General features: G+C 39.0%; 1 protein-coding gene across 3 annotated transcripts in view; it reads right to left on the bottom strand.

The window, feature by feature from the left end:
- Positions 1 to 20,468, bottom strand: part of LOC105049109 (uncharacterized) — a 42,803-nt gene that overhangs the window by 6,322 nt on the left and 16,013 nt on the right. For all 3 annotated transcript variants that reach the window (XM_010928668.3, XM_029265728.2, XM_019851856.3), the window contains exons 5-12: positions 20,192 to 20,270; positions 16,895 to 17,078; positions 5,835 to 5,900; positions 4,278 to 4,526; positions 2,668 to 2,874; positions 2,244 to 2,547; positions 2,011 to 2,170; positions 1,824 to 1,932 (exon numbers count right to left, since the gene is read on the bottom strand). In XM_010928668.3, coding sequence (XP_010926970.1) covers positions 1,824 to 1,932; positions 2,011 to 2,170; positions 2,244 to 2,547; positions 2,668 to 2,874; positions 4,278 to 4,526; positions 5,835 to 5,900; positions 16,895 to 17,078; positions 20,192 to 20,270 — 1,358 coding nt within the window. The remainder of the gene's footprint in view (positions 1 to 1,823; positions 1,933 to 2,010; positions 2,171 to 2,243; positions 2,548 to 2,667; positions 2,875 to 4,277; positions 4,527 to 5,834; positions 5,901 to 16,894; positions 17,079 to 20,191; positions 20,271 to 20,468) is intronic.

Genomic DNA, 20,468 nt, shown 5'->3' with positions numbered 1-20,468 from the left:
TGGTAATGTGTAAAACAATTGTTGCAATGTTAATCAATATGATCACCCTTCTTATGTTAGTACAATGAATAGCATTTATTTTCTCAGAGTGTGAGACAACTTGAAAATATGTAATGACTACAATCACCAAAGGTATATAGAATGATTTGTCATTCAAGATTTCCATGGATTAGCTGGAAACTATTTTGTCTATACACTGTAGAAAAGTAGTCAAAGTTTGTCCATATATAATGAAAAACTGAATAATTAGACTAGCTTGATAAATAAGTTGCAAATATTTTCATACGTTGCACATCTCTTCCCACTTGTGTACTCCAACTATTGGAACAATATGGAGGCCATGATGGTCCTTGACTAGGCCAGACATGATGCGCGATACTTTAATCCCTATTAGCATTTTCATGAGATATATCACATTGGATTGTCCCACTAATATATACTATTATTGGATGTTATACTCGTTAAGAGGGTGTCAACTAGCACGGCTGATAAAGTCTGTGTGTGTACCAAGGACATGGGTTCAAGTCCCACCCTCACCTTGATTTTGGCTAGGCTTTTCCCAATCCTAGTTCTCATAATGAAGAACATGTCATACATACTAAAAAAAGAACTATCAATCTGTAGATAGGCTTATCATTCTAACTCAAACCAAAAAACTAGACTAGAAATATTAGTCTTTAGTCAATATATAAGACAAGAATAAGTCTATGGAAGTATCGAACCCTCTTTATTTGCCATGTTTAACCACCTTTGTCTCATTTGTGGTTGCTGATCCAACTTGATCTTTGGTCTATTTTATGCTAGGTTCGCCAAACTGTCCCGACCTGCTTGGGTTCAGGGAATACCATACCAAACTAGCCAAAAACTGGGATGGTTCAGACTTTAGAAATGGGGCAGAGGGGAATAGGTCTGAACAAGGCCAAATAAGGACGAACTGATCAATTCTATCTAGTTTCAAGAAGTTTTGATCAGTTCACTCATGTAGAATTGAGCCGCTCAAGGGCTCTAAAATACCTTAGATACCTCCTCTGCACACCCCCCTCCTCCATCACTCATGGTGGCATTGCAGCTTCCTCCTTCCCTCTCCTCTTCCACTGCCCATGTAGGACCCCTCCCTCACCAAATCTGGTAGGCTGCCTCCTTCCCCACTTCCTTTCTCTCCCTCTCACTACCTCAGTCTACCTGCATGATCCAACAAAAAAAACCTTAAAAACCAAAAGAATAAAAAAAATAAAAATTTATTTTGGCTAAACTCGCATCTGACCAATACCTTGCTATGTATCATATGTCGGTATGGTATGGTATTGTACCATACCGACCATTACCTAATTGGTACTGGTCATTGTATGTGTTCAACAAACATTAGTTTATGTGACTAGTCTTAGATGTGAAGAATTCATTAAGAAGTTCGGTGATGACTATTGTTGTTCTCAATCAATTCTGATGGGTCAAATAAACATCTTAGAGCTTGATGATATGCTTAAGTGTCTAATAAAAATGTTTGAGGCACTCTTCGAATTCAAATAATGCTGCTCAAGAGAAACCAAGTGGATACACACATGCACATCAATGCCCAATGTCCTTTCACGTTCGAAATGTAGCATTATACTACTTGGTAAGTGGTTCATGGTTGTCCAACTATGCTAGTTGATACATGGTAGCTTCCATCTTCCATTTATGTTTTCCTCCACTTAAAGTAATATGCATCAAAAATCGAATTAAAATAAAATAATAAAGCATTGTTTAATGTAAAAATTAACAGAAAATTTTGTAAGAGATACTGACTTCAACCATCCAATTATGTAAGTAGGATAACAATGTACCTGGTCAACCCAATCCCAAATAAAACCTCCTTGGAGACCAACTGTGCCGTCAATAGCTTTCCAGTACTCATGAATATTCCCATTACTGTTTCCCATTGCATGTGAATACCTTAAGAAGAGAAAGAAATTTTAGTAACAACAGAACAAATTGAAAAACGGGAAGGCAAAGGAAATGATGATGACATACTCGCACAGAATAAGAGGTCTATCTTCAAAAGGGTCTCCAGCGACTTTCAACATGTCCCATACACGCATGTACATAGGACATACAATATCTGTTGATGATGTTCTGGAGCCACCTCCTTCATAATGCAAGAGCCTTGATGAGTCTTTTCCTCGAATCCAACCTATATTTAGGTATTTGATCAGACATCATTTAGATAAATAATAAAAGAATGGTTACTGAAAATCTTGACTTACCAGCCAGAGCAGAATGATTAGGTCCATATCCAGATTCATTTCCCAAGGACCATGCAATAATGCATGCATGGTTCTTGTCCCTCTCGACCATGCTAATGACGCGATCCAACATGGAGCTAGCCCAACTCGGTTCTAATGTAGGATGTTTGAAATTGCTAGAAAGATCAAAACCATGCGTCTCGATATTGGCTTCATCTATCATGTAGACACCAAAAAGGTCACACAATTCATACCATCTTGGATGTTGAGGGTAATGGCTATTTCTTACAGCATTGATATTGTTTTGCTTCATTAGAACCAAATCCTGCAGGAAATACACATACATGTGATTGTCAACAAGACAAACAAAGTTTATCTGGTTTATAAATGTCATTTGCTACTCATCAATGTTATTCAAGCAATAATAAATGCAAAAGAATACCACCTTAATCATGCATGCCTCCAAATTTGTCTTTCCTGTACGTGGATGATGCTCATGTCTATTTACACCATGTATTACAACAGGAAGCCCGTTCACAAGCATCTGTTTTGGAGCTCGAGATATTTGCCGTATGCCGACTTGGCATGATTCACAATCCAGTAGCTTCCCGGATGCATCTTTTAGAACGAGGACAAGAGTATATAAATTTGGCTGAAAAGGGAAGATCACAAGCAAAACAGATAATCTTTAGACATGTGGATGAAATATCTTAGCAACATTCAAGAAGAATATGGTGCTCAAAAGAAATATTTTCTGTTGAAGATGTATAACAAAATAAACAAATCTCAAATAGATGCAAATAAAGAGAGAGAAATTTCTTAGCATCTCCTAGCATAAGTGTTTCTCTTAACTCAAGTTCCTAAGCAAGTTAAGGGATACAATTTATGTTGATCAAGGAGTTTTTTCCAGATATTTGCTAAATAATCTGTTGTATTATGCATATTGGGCTGTTTTTTCTTCAATTTTATTGTTATTAGGCCTTTATTGGATCCATACAAGCCCAAGCTTACATTGTATTTGACAAGCCACTTATCAGGGGATTACTGTTTGCCCTAATTAGAAACTGGCCCATTATTTTTTAAAAGGGCTGATAACACACGGATCAGTTAAGTCCATGCAGCATCCTTCTCATAACTCCTCTTCATCTTCTTTCCCTCATCTCTCTCTCCCAACTTGTCTTCTCTCTTCCATTCTTATTCTCTCTCACCACCATATCTTTTTATTCTTATTCTTTTTTCTTGTTGTTTTGATACCATTACATGGTATCATAGCTCAAGTTACTAAAGGTCATCAGTTCAAATCTCCTCAAGTTCAGTTATTTATTTAATTATCCCAAGTTATTTGAAATCTTGACACTTATCTGTCTTTTAACTCGTTTGTCCTCAGCCAATTATTCCTTCATATTCATGCTCTAGACCGCATGTGAGTGGTGATTCATACTAAGCCTGATATATACTGGTGACTCATTTCCAACATCTTAGGCTTTGGCAAACACGATCTTTGGTCACTTGGTTATTAACAATTTAATACCCCATCATTCATGCTGATACCAGTGTCCCACCAAATCAAGTGAAAGCATGATCATACTAACAACATCTATACCTATAGAGTACTAAAATCATATGATGCCATCATTTACTGTCACCAATACTGAAACAAAATACTTTAAAAATATTCAAATACTGACTCCAAAACTGACAGCCAGGTATATTCTTATCTAAAATTATAAAAAATTGTCCTAAAACTTAGAGGTGATAAATAATTGGATTTTCTTTACTATTTCAAGTTTACTATTCTTGAACCCAAAAAATGATTGCATTCTGTATTACCACCTTTTTTGTATATCCTTTTTAATAGTCAACAAATATGGTCATTTGTCAATATGTCTATTATGTGCTGCATCCATGTCTATGTCCACCCTGGGTCAGGTTTGCATGGTTTCTTTAGTCTACTAGAAGTATTGGTTTATCATGCATGCCAAGCTTCGAATGCTTGGAATAAGATTAATCTATTGGGTGGCTTGAGTCCCTGTCACTTGAGATGAGATTCCTCACATGCTCACTGGACCAAAGTCTTGGCCTCTCCACTTTCCCCTCGAGATGATAACCATGAAACCCAAGACTTCCAGCAGGCTGTGATTTGAGCTTCATATGTACCACATCATAAGAAGTCAGATCCATCTTTCTACTGTTATCTCCACTGTTAGACCACCCTGCATTATCATAAAGTGTAGCTTCCATGGTTAAGCTGGAAAGATTGACATCCTCAGAATTTTCCCGCATCACATCAATTTTAATTTCAACCTGTACACATAGCAGGAAAAACAAGAAAGAAGCAATCAGATACCATGCTCTAGTTCTAAACATCCAAGTCAGATAAAACTGCATATTAGCTATGCATGATAGAATTTAAGTTTTGCACAAGGAATGATAGTTCTTGCCATTATTTGCTGAGATATCTAAAGAAAGCAAGCGGGAATAGCCATTTATGGAAATCAAAACTATTACTTGGGGAATCTAAGAGTAGATAAGTAAAACAATGAAAGGATTTTTGCACATGTGACAGTAAGTGACACTGTATCCTGTTTCAAAGAAAATGTGCCCTGTAGACCATGACCTGATAAATTCACTATAGATTTCCTGGAAGCAAGTAGCAGATTTAGGATGAATTGCATTTATTTCAACAAAATTTGGACCCAGTGTTTGGAAACAACTCATCTTCCCCCAGATTCTCGAAATTTCAGTATGTTGATGAGTTGATTGAAGCTAAATCAAATGTAATGTAGTATCTATAATCTGAAAAAAAATAAGATGTCTTATATAAAGGCACAGGCTACAATCAACATTTACAAAAACAAAGAGTTTTACTATAATATAAAAGCCATGTTATTAATACATATTTCAAAAAAAAATGATATTTTTAGTATACGGTATAGATGGCTCGAGTTCAAAGAATCAATCTGGAAGTAAGGTTTAGTCAAAGTCATCAGAACCCACTGTTCATGGATGAATAACCATTTTGATTTGCATCAATCAGTTGAACTACAAAAGAAGAAGAAAATTTGTGTACACCAAGAAATTCACATATAGTATAGTATCCTATGGTCTTTTGTTTCTAGACATCTGGAGTGGCCATTCAAATATAACAGTGCACAATTATCATCAAATAGTGGCAATCAAGGTATGCCCAACAGTCTTTAATTGACTGCTGAGGTACAAAAATGATGCTAAGCTGAGAGCTCCAGAAATTCAACACCAATGCCATGTAAATCTGTGTTCTTTATCTAATACCCAATCACCATTTGAGGGATGGGGTTTTGTCCTTCTAAGTCCTACAATTTAAGGTATAGGTAGGGACATCTACCTTTGTTTCAAAAATATTTGAAACTTGAAGAAAAAAAAAAAAAAAGGAGGAGGAGTCGAATAAGCATACTGTCGAGACTCGAGACATCTTGAAGCAACTGCTTATGCAATTGTCTGATTGTAGCATTGAAGTCAAAAAGATTAGCCGCAAATAAAATGCAGGAAAATTACATAAAAATTAACTCTTAATATGCAGTTTTAGCATTAAATTTTCAATGAAATGGGAACTGTATTGTGGAGAAAAATTACCTGCACATCAGCTGAAAGAAACTTTTCATCCAAATTTGATGTGAAGAAGTAATCTGCAATAAACACCTGCAAATCCATTTTTTTCCTAAACAATTATAAAAAAATATCTACAGAGTTAAAAAAAAATAGCAGCATGCATGACATCTCAAACTAAAAATACAGCAACATCAACAATGCAACAAGAAACACGTCAATGAAAGCATTACGTTTACAAGCATGAAACTTTCTTCTGTCATGAATTAAGAACCTCTAACTGTAGTAGTTGTAATCTCAGGGGTTCTTAAGGCTGTCTCTACAGTTATTTTAAATTGAAGTGCTTAAGCAAAGGTTCCTAGCCTAGCAATTTGTCCTTGTTGAGGTACTTGAAAAAAAACCATACTGCCTTTTCTTCTGCACCAGTGGCTAGAAGAGTTTAGAGGTGAGCTTGATACCATATTGACTGGTCCCTTTCATCTGGTGTGTCCTCAAGAGCCTCGAAACAGAAACCTAGAACAAGAAGCAAACTAACTGGCTAGACAAACTGGGAACCATGTTTCTTTATGTGGAATGTTCAGGACAATAGATGGGATGGTGGCCTGAGAAAATAGCTGACTGGATTGCCCATCTAACTCCCAACAAAACCAAAAAAATTTGCATGAGGATAAATATTCCATGTTTTTCAGATGCTTCATTTTATTTTCCATTAAGATGGTTTGTTTAAGGAATCAAATCAGCTTGCAGGTGCAGCATGGGCTATGCGGGACTCAAACCTCAACATCATTCAGGGTAGTGCTTTTCCATACAGGGCTTCAGATTTAATCCTAAAAGAAATACTTGATATCCTGGCAGTGTTCCAGAGCTCTAAAGTCACAACCCTGGATATTTGCACCTAATTCTGATTGGAAAGTCTTAATTATCTTGGAGGCCACTTGCAGCCTCCAAGCCTCAACCACATGAGGTCCAAGAGTATCTTACTATTCTGGCTAGGTTTGCCCATTCTAGGATTGTATATAGATCCTTGTTCAAAACTACAATAACGAAAGAAACATAGGAGTTTATCAGTAGGTATTTGACCAAATTGGATCATCAGGTTCCAACCTATGAAGAACAAATACTTCAAATCACATGATGTGTGTGTACCATATCCCTATTGGATACCAACACTCATCGGATACTTCTCAGATATATGTCCTACTTGTGCTAAGTATCCGATTTTTCAAAATTAAAAAAACGATCCAGATACTTCTTAGTTACATTTTAGATACTTGCTCGGTATCTCCAAAAAGAGGAGAGGGTTAAATTTGTAGTCTATGGTATTAATTTCGAAATATGAGGTATGGAAAATAGTCAATGAAATAATGACTAGATGATGAGCTGGTAAAAGTTAATGCTACCGTATAAAATATAAAGTATGGACTGTTATTTTGTTAGACATAGCCAATATGCTTTTTGGGTTCTTTTTTGAATTTATATTTTATGTATTTGCATGTATATATGCATAATATACGTCCATATATATGTGTGTGTGTGTGCACACACATATATATATATATACACATATATACATACATACATAAACGTACGTACGTATGTATGTATGTATGTATGTATATATACATACATACATAGATATAAATATATAAATACATACATACATACATACATACATATATATATATATATATATATATACATATATATATATATATATACACACATATATATATATATATATATACACACACACACATACATACATAGATATACACACACACACACACACACACACACATATATATATATATATATTCCTCGTCAAGATTTTAAATCCCATATCGCGGAAGTGTCTCGGTTTCTCCATGGAATGGGATGCCCCGTTGTCTCATCCCATCTTGACAGTGGTCTTGATCATGCATCTCGATAGATATCCTCCATCTCTCTCTCCTTCTTTTATTTCTTTCTTTTTTCTTTCTTTTCTTTCTTTCTTTCCTTCTTTTCTTTTTTTTCTACCTTTGTTTCTTTCCTTTCCTTTTTCTTTCTTCTCTTATCCCTTTCTTGTTTGTTTTTTCCCTTTTTCCTCTTCTTTCTCTTTCCTTTCGTCCTTCTTTCTTTTTTTTCTTTTCTTTTCCCTTTCTTTCTTTCTTTCTTTCATTTTTCTTTTTCTTCTTTCACTTTTTCCTTTTCTTCATCTTTCCTTCCTTTCTTCCTTTCCTTTTTCTTCTTTTCTCCCTAATGGATGGGTTTTGGAGTCCCAATCCCATCCTAGTCCCATTTTCTCATAGGAAAGGGACAAGATAGTTGGGATGCCCCCCATCCCTCCGACAAGTAAAACCAAGACTTGATGTATCCTGGCCATATCATATCCTACTTTTATAAGCTTTGTCATAGTAATGTTTCTGTATTATATTGTATCCGTATCTTGTATCAATCTCCATGCTTTGTAGGTTCCAATAAAACATATAACTAAAATAGGACAAGGCTAAGTGGAGAACAAAGGGGTTTCTACGTGATAGGAAACAAAACTATTACTGGCTCTTGTGCAGGTTATAAAATACGACAATCAATCAAATCTCACTCAATCCTCTAAGCAACAAAACATTGAGTAGTAGCTCTACCATCTAAAGTGAAGGAAGAAGAACAAGATGGAGAAGAGAGTGCAAAGGAAGGTCAGCTGATGTTTTGGCATAAAGGCCAAAGCATTGTTAAGCCTGATATGTATTGTTGATCTTCCTTGTTAAGCTTTTGGAGCTAGTTGGTTCGCTAACATGGTATCAAAGCTCCGGTTTGTTATAGGTCATGAGTTTGAATCCCTCAAATCTAGTTATTTATTTAATTATCTCTGCTTATTTGTTACCCTGATCCTTGTCTATCTCCGAATTACTTATCCTCCATGTCTATGGTCCAAACTATATGTGAAAGGCAGGTGTCAAGCATGATATACATCGTTGACTTGTTTTCTATTAGCTTAAGCTTTGGGAATCAATCAACTAGTTAAAAACTAAAGTTTCCAAACTATCAGGAAGAAAAGCTTTTAGGGCTGTTATAGACCTTACAACTCCGCGATGTTGTTTCTAAATGATTGGAACTAAGCAAAAGTGATCATCTTACTAAAAAAAGTGTAATAGTTGCACTTTAGATCTAAACTACTAGACCATGTGATGTCATACAATAAAGAGCAAGGTCTACCAACCACAACCACCTGATTATGTGTTAGGATTTGACGCCTCGAGATTCAGCCCACATTGAGCCCACAGCGAGGTTCGCGGCGAAAAATGGAGTCCAACGAGACCAAGATCACCCGAAACGGAGCTCGGATGGAGGAGATATGAGCTTTTAAAGTCGGCACGAGATCCGAGGCGGCGGAGGACAGCCGGTGACCGGCGGCTGCAGGCGGCGGCGCGCAGGACGCGCGACCTAGGCCCGCGCGGGACGCGTGACCCATGCGGGCAGGCGGCCCAAGTGGGCGCGCGGCCCAGGCGCACGCGCAGCCCAGCCGGGCGCGCGGGCGCGGGCCGGCCTAGGCCCAGGCGGCCTGCTGGCCCTTTACCCCGGTCCACCGTGGATTGGGCGGTCCACGGCTGGGCCTGTGGACCATGCGGGCGTTTCCCACGCATTTTGCGCGGTCCACGGCACTATTCCGTAGACCGGTTGCGATCGGAGGGCGTGGGTTGATCTATTTTTTGATCCGATGGTTCAGAACCTGATTTGGGTTGATTAAGGACTCTTAAACCTAATCTAATTAGGTTTTAACCCTTTAAAAGGCTTGTGGATGAACAGTAAAGTGGAGGTTCGGGTTTTCTCACCGTACAGAGCCGTACGAACCTAAGAGAAGAGAGAGAGAGGCGGAAGCGCTGAGAGAGAAGGAGCAGGAGGCTCCTGGACAGCGGTCGCCAGGCACTTCAGGGGTTCAGGAGGTCTTCCAAGAGAGAGAGAGTGCTTTTGTGAGGGAAACTTCTAGTGAGAGAGAATTGGGTGTACAAGGGTTGAGGGTGAGGTCTCCTCTTGTAAAATTTCTTTTTCATAGTGAAGTTTGCATGCCCCGTGGAGGCGAGCCCTTTTGTGGCTGATCCACGTATTTTGATTGTTTTTTCTTTTATTTTGTTTCTTCTTTCTTCCTGCTGCATCGCGTGGTACTGAAAGGATCTTGGGAGGTGGTGTCCTGGCCAGACATCCACCCAACAAGTGGTATCAGAGCAAGGCGGTACAAAAATGCAGATTGCAACGATGGTGAGCAAGACTGAAGATGGAGAAGACAGGAACAATCAAGATGGAGATCAACAAGTTCGATGGTAAGAGCATTTTCTCCTTGTGGCAGGCAAAGGTGAAAGACGTGCTCATCCAACAGGGGTTGATCGATGCTCTCTTGTGCGATGAGAAGCCGACCACCATGGAGGTGCGGGATTGGAAACGGCTACAAATGCAGACAGTGAGTACCATCCGCATGTACCTGACGGATGAGGTGGTGATCCATGTGCTGAGCGAGACTTCCCCGACGGTGCTGTGGTCGAAGCTCGAGGAGTTGTACATGGCGAAGTCTCTCACCAACACACTTTTCCTCTGGAGGCAGTTTTACCAACTGCGGATGACTGAGGGACAGAGCGTGCAGGAGCATTTGAGCCACTTCTAGAAGATCCTCACCGACCTCCTCAGCGTTGGCGAGAACGTTGAAGAGAAGACCAGGGCGCTGGTTTTGCTGGCGTCGCTTCCCCCTTCGTACGAGTCCTTGGTGACTGCTCTCTAGTGGGGAAGAGCACTATCAAGATGGACGAGGTCACCGCGGCGATACTCCAGAACGAGGTTCTCAGGAGGGAGAACCCAGCTTCGAGCTCAGGTGGCGGTAGCTCAGCTTTGGTGGCTTCTGAAGGAGCAGGAGGCAGTAGACGGAGTGATAGGAGATCGCAACGAGGGCGGTCCAAGTCCAGGAGGGACTTGAGCAAAATCAGGTGTTACCGGTGTGAGGAGTTAGGGCATCTAGCCAGAGATTGCCCTCAACTGAAAAATCGGACGGTGGCTGCTGTAGCGACAGTCGGCAGCGATTCAGATGGAGATGTTCTGGAGATATCTAACGAGGTATCTACTTCTTTCCAGCAGTGGATATTAGATTCTGCATGCCCCTATCATGTATATTGCAGAGATATCTAACGAGGTATCTACTTCTTTCCAGCAGTGGATATTATATTCTACATGCCCCTATCATGTATGTTGCAGAGAGGAGCAGCTTGACTCCCTGGAGAATAGTGAGGGCACTGTATATCTGCCGGATGGATCGAGCTGTGCGATCAGAGGCATTGGGACGGTCAGCTGGAGGACACATGACGGTGCAGTGAGGAAATTGGGGGAGGTCCGATACATACCCGATTTCAGGCAGAATCTTATCTCACTTAGCAGACTGGATTCGAGAGGCTACAGAACGGTAGCTGGTGGAGAAATCCTGAGGGTGTTACGCGGCGATGGGATTATGCTGGAGGGGAAGAAGGAGAGCAGAGGACATTATTACCTGGTGGGGAGCCCAGTGCGAGGTGGAGCTTCGGGAGCCAGGTGGAGCTCAGAGCGAGGTGGAGCTCCAGGAGGTGGATCAAGCACGAGACAGGAGACTCGGGAGGACGAGAGGCGACGTCGCAAGGTGAGATTCCTATTGCCACAAGACGATGCCCCGAGCAGATCTCAGGTCAGGAGGAGCACAGCATACGACGGAGATGGGATCGAGCAGCCTGGCTCGACTCCCATGTTTGCCCATCCATGATCAGCAGGCGATTGCCCCAGGGCATGGGGGCGAGGAGATTCAGAAGCTCTCGGAGTTTGGAGGAGGCCGAATATCGAGTCGAGGTGGAGATTGTTAGGATTTGATGCCTCAAGATTCAACCCACATTGAGCCCACAGCGAGATTCGCGGCGAAAAATGGAGTCCAACGAGATCAAAATCATCCGAAACGAAGCTCGGATGGAGGAGATACGAGCTTTTGAAGTCGGTACGAGATCCGAGGCAGCGGAGGACAGCCGACGACCGGCGGTGGGTGGCAGTGGCGCGGCCGCAGGCGGCAGCGCGCGGGACGCGCGACCCACGCGGGCGGGCGGCCCAAGCGGGCACGCGGCCCAGGCGGGCGCGCAGCCCAGCCGGGGGCGCGGCCCAGGCGCGCACGGGCCCGCGCGCGGGCGCGGGCCGGCCCAGGCCCAGGCGGCCTGCTGGCCCTTTACCTTGGTCCACCGTGGACCGGGCGGTCCACGGCTGGGCCTGTGGACCGCGCGGGCGTTTCCCATGCATTTCGCGCGGTCCACGGCACTATTCCGTGGACCGGTCGCGATCGGAGGGCGTGGATTGATCTGTCTTTTGATCCGACGGTTCAAAACCTGATTTGGGTTGATTAAGGACTCTTAAACCTAATCTAATTAGGTTTTAACCCTTTAAAAGGCCTGTGGACGAACAGTAAAGTGGAGGTTCGGGTTTTCTCGCCGTACAGAGCCGTACGAACCCAAGAGAAGAGAGAGAGGCGGAAGCGCTGAGAGAGGAGCAGGAGGCTCCTGGACAGCGGTCGCCAGGCACTTCAGAGGTTCAGGGGGTCTTTCAAGAGAGAAAGAGAGAGCTTTTGTGAGGAGAACTTCTAGTGAGAGAGAATTGGGTGTACAAGGGTTGAGGATGAGGTCTCCTCTTGTAAAATTTCTTTGTCATAGTGAAGTTTGCATGCCCCGTGGAGGCGAACCCTTTTGTGGCTGATCCACGTATTTTGATTATTTTTTCTTTTGTTTTGTTTCTTCTTTCTTCCTGCTGCATCGCGTGGTACTGAAAGGATCTTGGGAGGTGGTGTCCTGACCAGACATCCACCCAACATTATAGGCATAGGAAACTATACCACCTCGGAACCAGAGCAATTCAGCATTTCCACAGGCTCGAAATGGGCGGCTAGGACCTAAACTAGGTGGTTCAAACAAGGTTTTGAACCCTATGGTTCCTGTTTCCCCATGGAACAGAATGCCCCACCATCCTATCCTGTCGCATCGGCGATCCCGATCATACGATCCGATAAATATTCTCCATCTCTCTCCCTTCTTTTCTTTCTTTCTTTCTTTTCTTTCCTTTCTTTTTCTTCTACATTCCTTTCTTTCTTTACCCTTTTCTTTCATTTCTCATCTCTTCCTTTATTTGTTTTTTCACTTTTTCTTCTTGTTTCTCTTTCCTTTTTTTTTCTTCTCTCTTCCTTTCTTCCATTTTTTTTTTCTTTTGTTTGACTTTTTTCTTTTCTTCATCTTTCCTTCCTTTCTTTCCTCTTTCTTCTCACCCCATGTGGATGGGTTTCGAAGTCCCAATCCCATCCCGATCCCATTTTCTCATAAAAATGAGATGCGACAGCGGGACACCCCTCGTCCCATTAGGATGTAAAACCTTGGTTCAAAGTAATCAGGCCCTGTTCCACATTAAATAATTGAGGTAAAGAAGGCCATCTATGCCTTCATGCCTCATTCTCTATATTTTTTCTCCACTCAAAAATAGTGAAAAAAGAGGAAAATTTCATGGATTTCCACTCAAATCCAACCCAAACTCAAGTAAACGGCCCTCTTCCCTTCCTATCCCTTTTTTCTTTTTCATGCAGAAAATTGACCAAAATAGGGAAAATGAGAGGAGCTTGTGCTAAAATTTAATATTTTGACATGATTTTATAATATATTGTAGATTTATGGACGATCTACACAATACAGCCAAATTCAAAGTTTTCCATTAAGTATATTAATTTTTTGTAAATATATTTTTGAAATTAAAAATAAAAATAAAATAATTATTATTTTTTTAAAAAAATTGGTTGCAGGTTTTGGAGTGTGCATGCTACTTGCTATCTCAATTTCATAGCAATTTTGTTTAAATTTAGGCATGACCGTGCACATAGCAACCTAGGACTAAATTTAAATAAATTTAAAAAATAAGTAGTAATTAGTACGTACCTATCAACTAAGAATAATGCAAGTAGCACCCCTAGCAGGGTGTTACACCAATCTGAGCTAAAATTAATTTTATAGATATTTTACCATTAAATATTGATGTATTAATTGAAAATAATAAAAAATACATAAATAATTAAAAAATATAAAAAATATGAATAATTCAAAAGTATTTTCTGAAGTAATAAGCTAATTTTTAAATTACAATGAAAATTCACTAATTTTTAAAATAATTAATAAAACAATAGTCAGTTGAAATAAAAATATGTGTAGCATCTGTGGTAGGATTCCACATTGATATAAATTAAAGTTAATTTTTAAGATATTTTAATTAATTTATTACATAAAAATTAATTAAAAATATCAAAATAATTACAAAAATTATGAAAAATTATCATTATGTATAGATGCTATAGAAGTATTTTTTGAAGTAACTCCATGATTTTTTGCATTTGATGATCCTTTGCACAATGATTTCATATACAATGAGGATCCGATGATTGGTGGGCTTGAGGACCAATAGCTTGATGAGCCAAGATCTCCTTCTGGCCTGGCTAGTTTCATAGCAAATGAGGCTAGGGTGGATGCAGAATCCAAGGCAAAACAACACATGCTATGCTCACATCCAAGCAAGCAGCCACAACAACCAAGGGGAGCCGATCATCATTACAAGGCGCCATATCCAAGAGACCCTCTCAAAGATGTGACAAAGATTCTAAGAGGATGCCACCATAATGCCAAATCTAGCCAGATAGGTAGGGCCAATTAGGATGGTAAGCACGGTCGAACCACCCAACAGAGCCTGACAGGCAGGAGCATCCAGTAAAAGAAGACAATTCCTTATGTAGGCAAGAAAAGGAAATGAAAGAAAACTACAGTTCCATTAGAAAGAGTGTATAAGGATTTTGTTCACTCTTATTCAAACCAATGTTTTAAATCTCACAAGATGGGGATGTTCCTATTTATCCATGGAACGAGATTGTCTATTGTCTTGCCCTATACTAGCAGCGGTCTTGGTCATGCATCCAGATAGATATCCTCCGTTTCTCTCCCATTTTTTTCTTTTTCATCTTTTTTTCTTTCTTTTTTACTTTATTTTTCTTCTTTCTTTCCTTCCTCCCTTTCTTTCTTTTCTTCTACCTTCTTTTCTTTTTTTTCCTCTTTATTTTTTTCTTACCCTTCCTTTATTTCTTTATTTCTTTTTTCTTCTTTCTCTATCCTCTCTTCCTTCTTTCCTTTCTCTCTTTCCTTTCATTTTTTTCTTTTCTTCATCTTTCGTTCCTTTTCTTCCTTTCCCCTTCTTCTCTCTCCGCATGGATGGGTTTCAAAATCCCAACCCCATCCAGGTATTGTTTTCTCACAGAAACAGGACAAAACGATCGGGACAACCACATCCCATTGGAACTTAAAACCTTGATTCAAACACTAGTGAGTTTTTGGATGACCAATTGCCTAGGTCATCTCACAATAACAACAATGATAACAATGATAATTCAAGCAACAATGCATCTGGTGGCAAGAAGGTAGCACTGGACATGCGCAGCTGCATATTACTTGTAGGCCAAGATCTTCCATTCACCAATGAGTCCTAGTTCAATTGTGCTACATAGGATAGGGGCCAAGGTGCACAACCTAGTAAAGCCCATGAGGATATCATTGCATACAGGAGATGGGCCCCTCAAGATAATTCAAGATATGGTTTTACTTCTAAGATAGCCTCGCACGTGAAGTAGGATCCCGAGATGTACCTGAATTCAAGTAATACATTGGATCTTATTACACAGCCAAACTATAACCAGCATTGATATCCTTCATCTGAGGTGTTGTATTCGAGCGGCTACTACCCTCCACAGCCTTTGGCAGTTTACAGGTTGGATTTTGCTTTCGTGACCTTCAAAAGGGCCATCGAGTATCAAATAGAGGATCATTATCAAGGTGGCTAACCAGCAGGCGTAGGTTATGTGATGCAGGGATATAGAGTAGATTATCTAGAAAGAGTAATATCCCAAGCCCGAATTGTGACTGGGATACTAACATCTGCAAAAGATATAGACATCCTACAAAATTTGAGATATTTATACATATTTTAGACTTTAAGTCAATTATATATATTATATGTATACTTAATTATACATACTCATACTTTTAGTAATGTTACAATTGCATTGGTAGTACTTCAAATCCATTTGATGACAAAAAAGACATCTACACAATATCAAAACCTAAATTAAACAACCACAATGATTAAAATAGTAATTGAAAATAAAAAAAAAAATGAAAAAATAAAAGCAAAAAAGATTATGACACACTAATCAAATGACCCGTATGTTATTTCGTACCATGTTGGTACAATACCAAACCGATATTGTGCCATACTGGTTGATACTAGTCACCTAGTATGGCACTTGGTACTGATTTGGCAGACCTTAATAAAGAGTGAACAAAATCATATAGCAGGTTATGTCCTCGCTCGTCTTTATCCTAGCATGGCAACAAAAAACTATAATATGTAATGTTATTCCATAGAATCATATCATACTATTTCCCAACATTTATTTCTAAACAAATGCTAGATGATAGTTTAAGCAATTAAGTAGATCAAATCGCAATTAAACATTTTACTGGATGTTTATGAAGCCATGTTAATGGGAAATTAAGTAGCAATTTTTGAGAACGGTGGTCCTAGCAATGGATGGTCAAGGTTGAGCACATGGATTTTTAAGCTTTACTTGCAAGAACATAGTGATTGATGGCAAGTTCATGGTTTACTTTCTCTAATAACATGTGGTGGTATTGATACATGTTCTTTATATACAAGAGATGTGAGAAACATATAGAAAAGCTTGGACAATGGACACATTCCAAGTGCTCGGAGCCTCGGACTATCTAATGGAATAGAAGGCCAGCACTCTCTAGGAGGAATTGAAAAAGCCTTAATTTTTTTAGTATTTCAACTTTCAACAGAATGGAATAACTATAGACATACCTACCAACATAATTAGGCACACACATGCATACATACATAATTCATGGATGTGTAAGTGTCTGCACAGATAAATGCATAAATAAATAATTTAAATGGGAATGTTGTATAAGTATACATAGATACATATATATAATCTACAGAAAAAGACCAAGGATAAGCAAACAAACCTGTGGCTTTGATAGAAGAAGCACATCTCGGTGAATACCAGACAACCACCAATGGTCTTGATCTTCTAAATAAGAACCATCACTCCATCTCATGACTTGAACAGCAAGAACATTTTCCTTGTCTGAATCACAAGGATGGCAGCAATCCGTGATATCGAATTCAGCAGGTAGTCTGCTATCCTGGCTGCATAAGCACATAAACAACATAGTTTCCTTAAATTTTTAGCAGAAACAGTAATTAAAGTTATCACCAGGAAACATGCAGAGACTTTTCAGCATAGTTCTGTACAAATTTATCCAGTGTAGAGGAAAATATTGAACAGCATATCTAGACAAGATTTGCCATATCAATCAATAGGACATTAATCAAGGAAAAAGTTATTTGAATCCTTAATAACTAAATGCACTTCTCTAAGTGAAACTAGAAAACTAAAATATAAAGCAGTGGCAAGAATTTTTTTTTTATAGTATTGGTTGATGAGCAGGACCACTCTAATAGAGAAATTGTCTAAAGCAACAAATACTCTACTCTTGCGGTGTCATAGATACATAAACACATGCATATGTATGTATCTATGTGCATATTTGTGTGTGCATATATAAATTTATGTACTAAAATAAATATGTAGAGAGGGAGACTAAAAGAGACATATGGATTATCTGATTGTGATTATTACTTTAGTCAATAACTCTAGTGATGGATGTGCATCAAGATCTTTGCCTGCGTTAGCTCATAATTTCCTACCACTACAAGATCAGCACTTCATCTTGAAATAATAAACCTTATGTAAAAGGTTAATCTCTTAGCATGGATTGTTCGAGGTTTTGAACAGCACGAGTACATATACTTTAAGAGTGTAAAGGCTAAGTTCGAACTTAGAATTAATTCTGACGCTAATAGGATGTACTAACCTATACCGATCGGACCATATCGGTTTTACATTCAAAGCTAAGTTTGACCTTAAAATTAATCCTAACACTAATATAATGTGCCGACCTGTACCAATCAGCCGGTGTCGGTTTTATGTTCCAGGCTAAGTTTGAACTTAAAATTAATTCTGACACTAATACGATGTACCAACCCATACCAATTGGACCATACCAATAAACTACTCATAAGATACCAAGGTTCGGTTCAGTATACAAGTTGAAACTGGCCTATACTAGTCTGAACCAAGTGAAGCCACCTCATACCATCCATTACCAATCCATACCATTTCATTTCAGAGTGATGCTAATGACTGGTAGTGATAAAAAATGCTGGAAGCTTGTCTCAATACACAGTATGTATCGTACCATACGGTACTAATAAATTTCTTTGAAGATCCCTTTTATTCTCAAATGCCCTCACATTTGGCTAAAAACAAAATCCTTCTCCATACTCTTCTCCCTTCTTTCCCTTGGACTACAACACATTACGATGGAAACTATTTCTTCCACCTTCCCTTCATTAACCTAGCTTAGCTTAAACGAAGATCTTTAAGTCTTAAGCAACTAGATCTAAGCAAGAGATATAACAGGAGCAAGAAAGTGCAAGCCCAGCTTGGGGGAGTTCTTCCAAGAAAAGGGATACTAGCATGAATATACCATAACAATATTTGAAGCAGCCAACTCGGACCAAACAGCATGGCTGGGTCATAGGTTTTGAATTGGATGCAAGGCAATCATGGTTTGACTATTTTTTCCATTATTTGATCCTTGTCGATCCAACATTTGTGAAGGTGTAAAATATTTTTCCCCTTTAGGTTTCCTACGAGCCTTTGCCAAACCTTGAACTGACCATACTCTTAATTATTCCGAGTTTCTCCAAGAGTCCTATCTAAAGCTTAAGATTGAACGCTCTTCTCCGATCTCCCCATTTATCAACCTAGAAATTTGTCATCCGAAAGGATATCTCCTTGATTAAACCAAACAAGAATAGTGGAATAAGATCTCCCTCCTCTTAGTATCGATTTCCTTCCCCTAGCAGCAACATCCTCTCATTTGGCAACAGTATCCTTCACTTCCTATACATCAGTGTCTTCTTCAGCTTTGGCATTCATGTCCTCAAATTTCAATGTCCGCATCCTCATCAATCTCAACATCAACCTCCTCAAGTCTGGTAATGGCATCCTCTTCCAAATACAATGTAGGGCTTTACTCTTTTATCTTAATAAATTGAATCGGTAGGTCAAGTCATCCAATTTAAGCAGTTTAATTGCTTCAAACAACTGAAGAACTCAGTTGGATCACTCCAGCAGTTTTTTTTAGCAGAATATAGGTTTTATCATGCCCCAAAACCTAATGTCATCATGTAACGTAGGTGTTGGGTTGGAGGGGTCAACCTGATTGACACGTTTGGGTTCCTAAACACTTCCATAAGGCATAATACATCTCTCATTGCCATCACTTTTCCCTTACTTTGCCTGTTAGCTCCTTTTCTTCCTCAATCACATGACTCAGATCTCCATATTACAATGCTTGTATTTGCTATTTTTTTTTTTATAAGCAATCAAGTGAGGCAGGCCTTGCCGCTTAAGAAATCCATCTCAAGTACTCTTTACCAGAGCTCAAGCTTCTTGAAGCATAACCAACTGATTGATTTGCTTTTTTTTTTTTCAGCATTCCTACCAGTTTATTTGCTATATTTTTCTGAATTTTCTTACTTGTGTTTTCTCTATATTGATATTTTTTAAGTCAAGCACATTTTTAATAGAAATTTGCTATCTTGACCAACCCAAGATAACTAAAATCCAGCACAAACAACAATTCTTAAAAAAGGTAATGATGCTTGAGTTTTCCTAACCATCAATAGTGACCGCACTCTACGTGGCCTAGAAACCCATTACCGTAATCTTGCTTGACCTTATCCTCCCCCCACATATACATATGCATTTTTTCAAAAAAGTAACAAACTGTGGCAACTTTCAATTATTTACTCTTAGTTGTGTCAACCCTATATAGCCACTCCCAAGTGCCCAAAACTTGTTCACGCTAAAAATTTTCAAATAATATCATCAGCATCAAGTATATGATGGTCAATGAATAACAAGCTATAAATCTAAAAGTTGTCCAACAAATAAAGCTTTTTAATTTAGAATTACTAAACTTCACAAGAAGTTACATCATTATGCTTCCAATGAAATCAGTTTCTGAAAAGAGGTTGTGAGAGTGAGCATTAGATTAACACAAATGGATCTATTGCAAATGGATTAAGAAGACAAAATAAATCTAAATGTCAACAAGAATTATGTGAAAGGCAAAACACAACGCTATAACAGTATGGTTAATAAAAACATCAATATTTTTAGCACACACCTATATCCAATGAGGATTCCATTTACCCAAGCAAAGAAGGAAGAATCAACAGCCTCAAAATGCAGCAAGATTTGGCGACCTATCAATTATCACTTTTAGATCAATCAATAATTATGAAGCATCTAGCCAAAGCATCAAAATATATACAAATCATGTCACCAAACAATATGTCTATATGAAGGTAATAAAAAGGAGAAATCATACAGATATATCTCATTTATTAAGTTCGACCAAGCTTGAAAATAAATTAGAAAATTATGAAGGGAACCCTGTTCAA

This window comes from Elaeis guineensis, chromosome 7 (assembly GCF_000442705.2).
Source record: "Elaeis guineensis isolate ETL-2024a chromosome 7, EG11, whole genome shotgun sequence".
NCBI lineage: Eukaryota > Viridiplantae > Streptophyta > Magnoliopsida > Arecales > Arecaceae > Elaeis > Elaeis guineensis.
The sequence above is the reverse complement of the archived record's forward strand: the minus strand, read 5'-3'. Positions and strand labels throughout refer to the sequence as shown.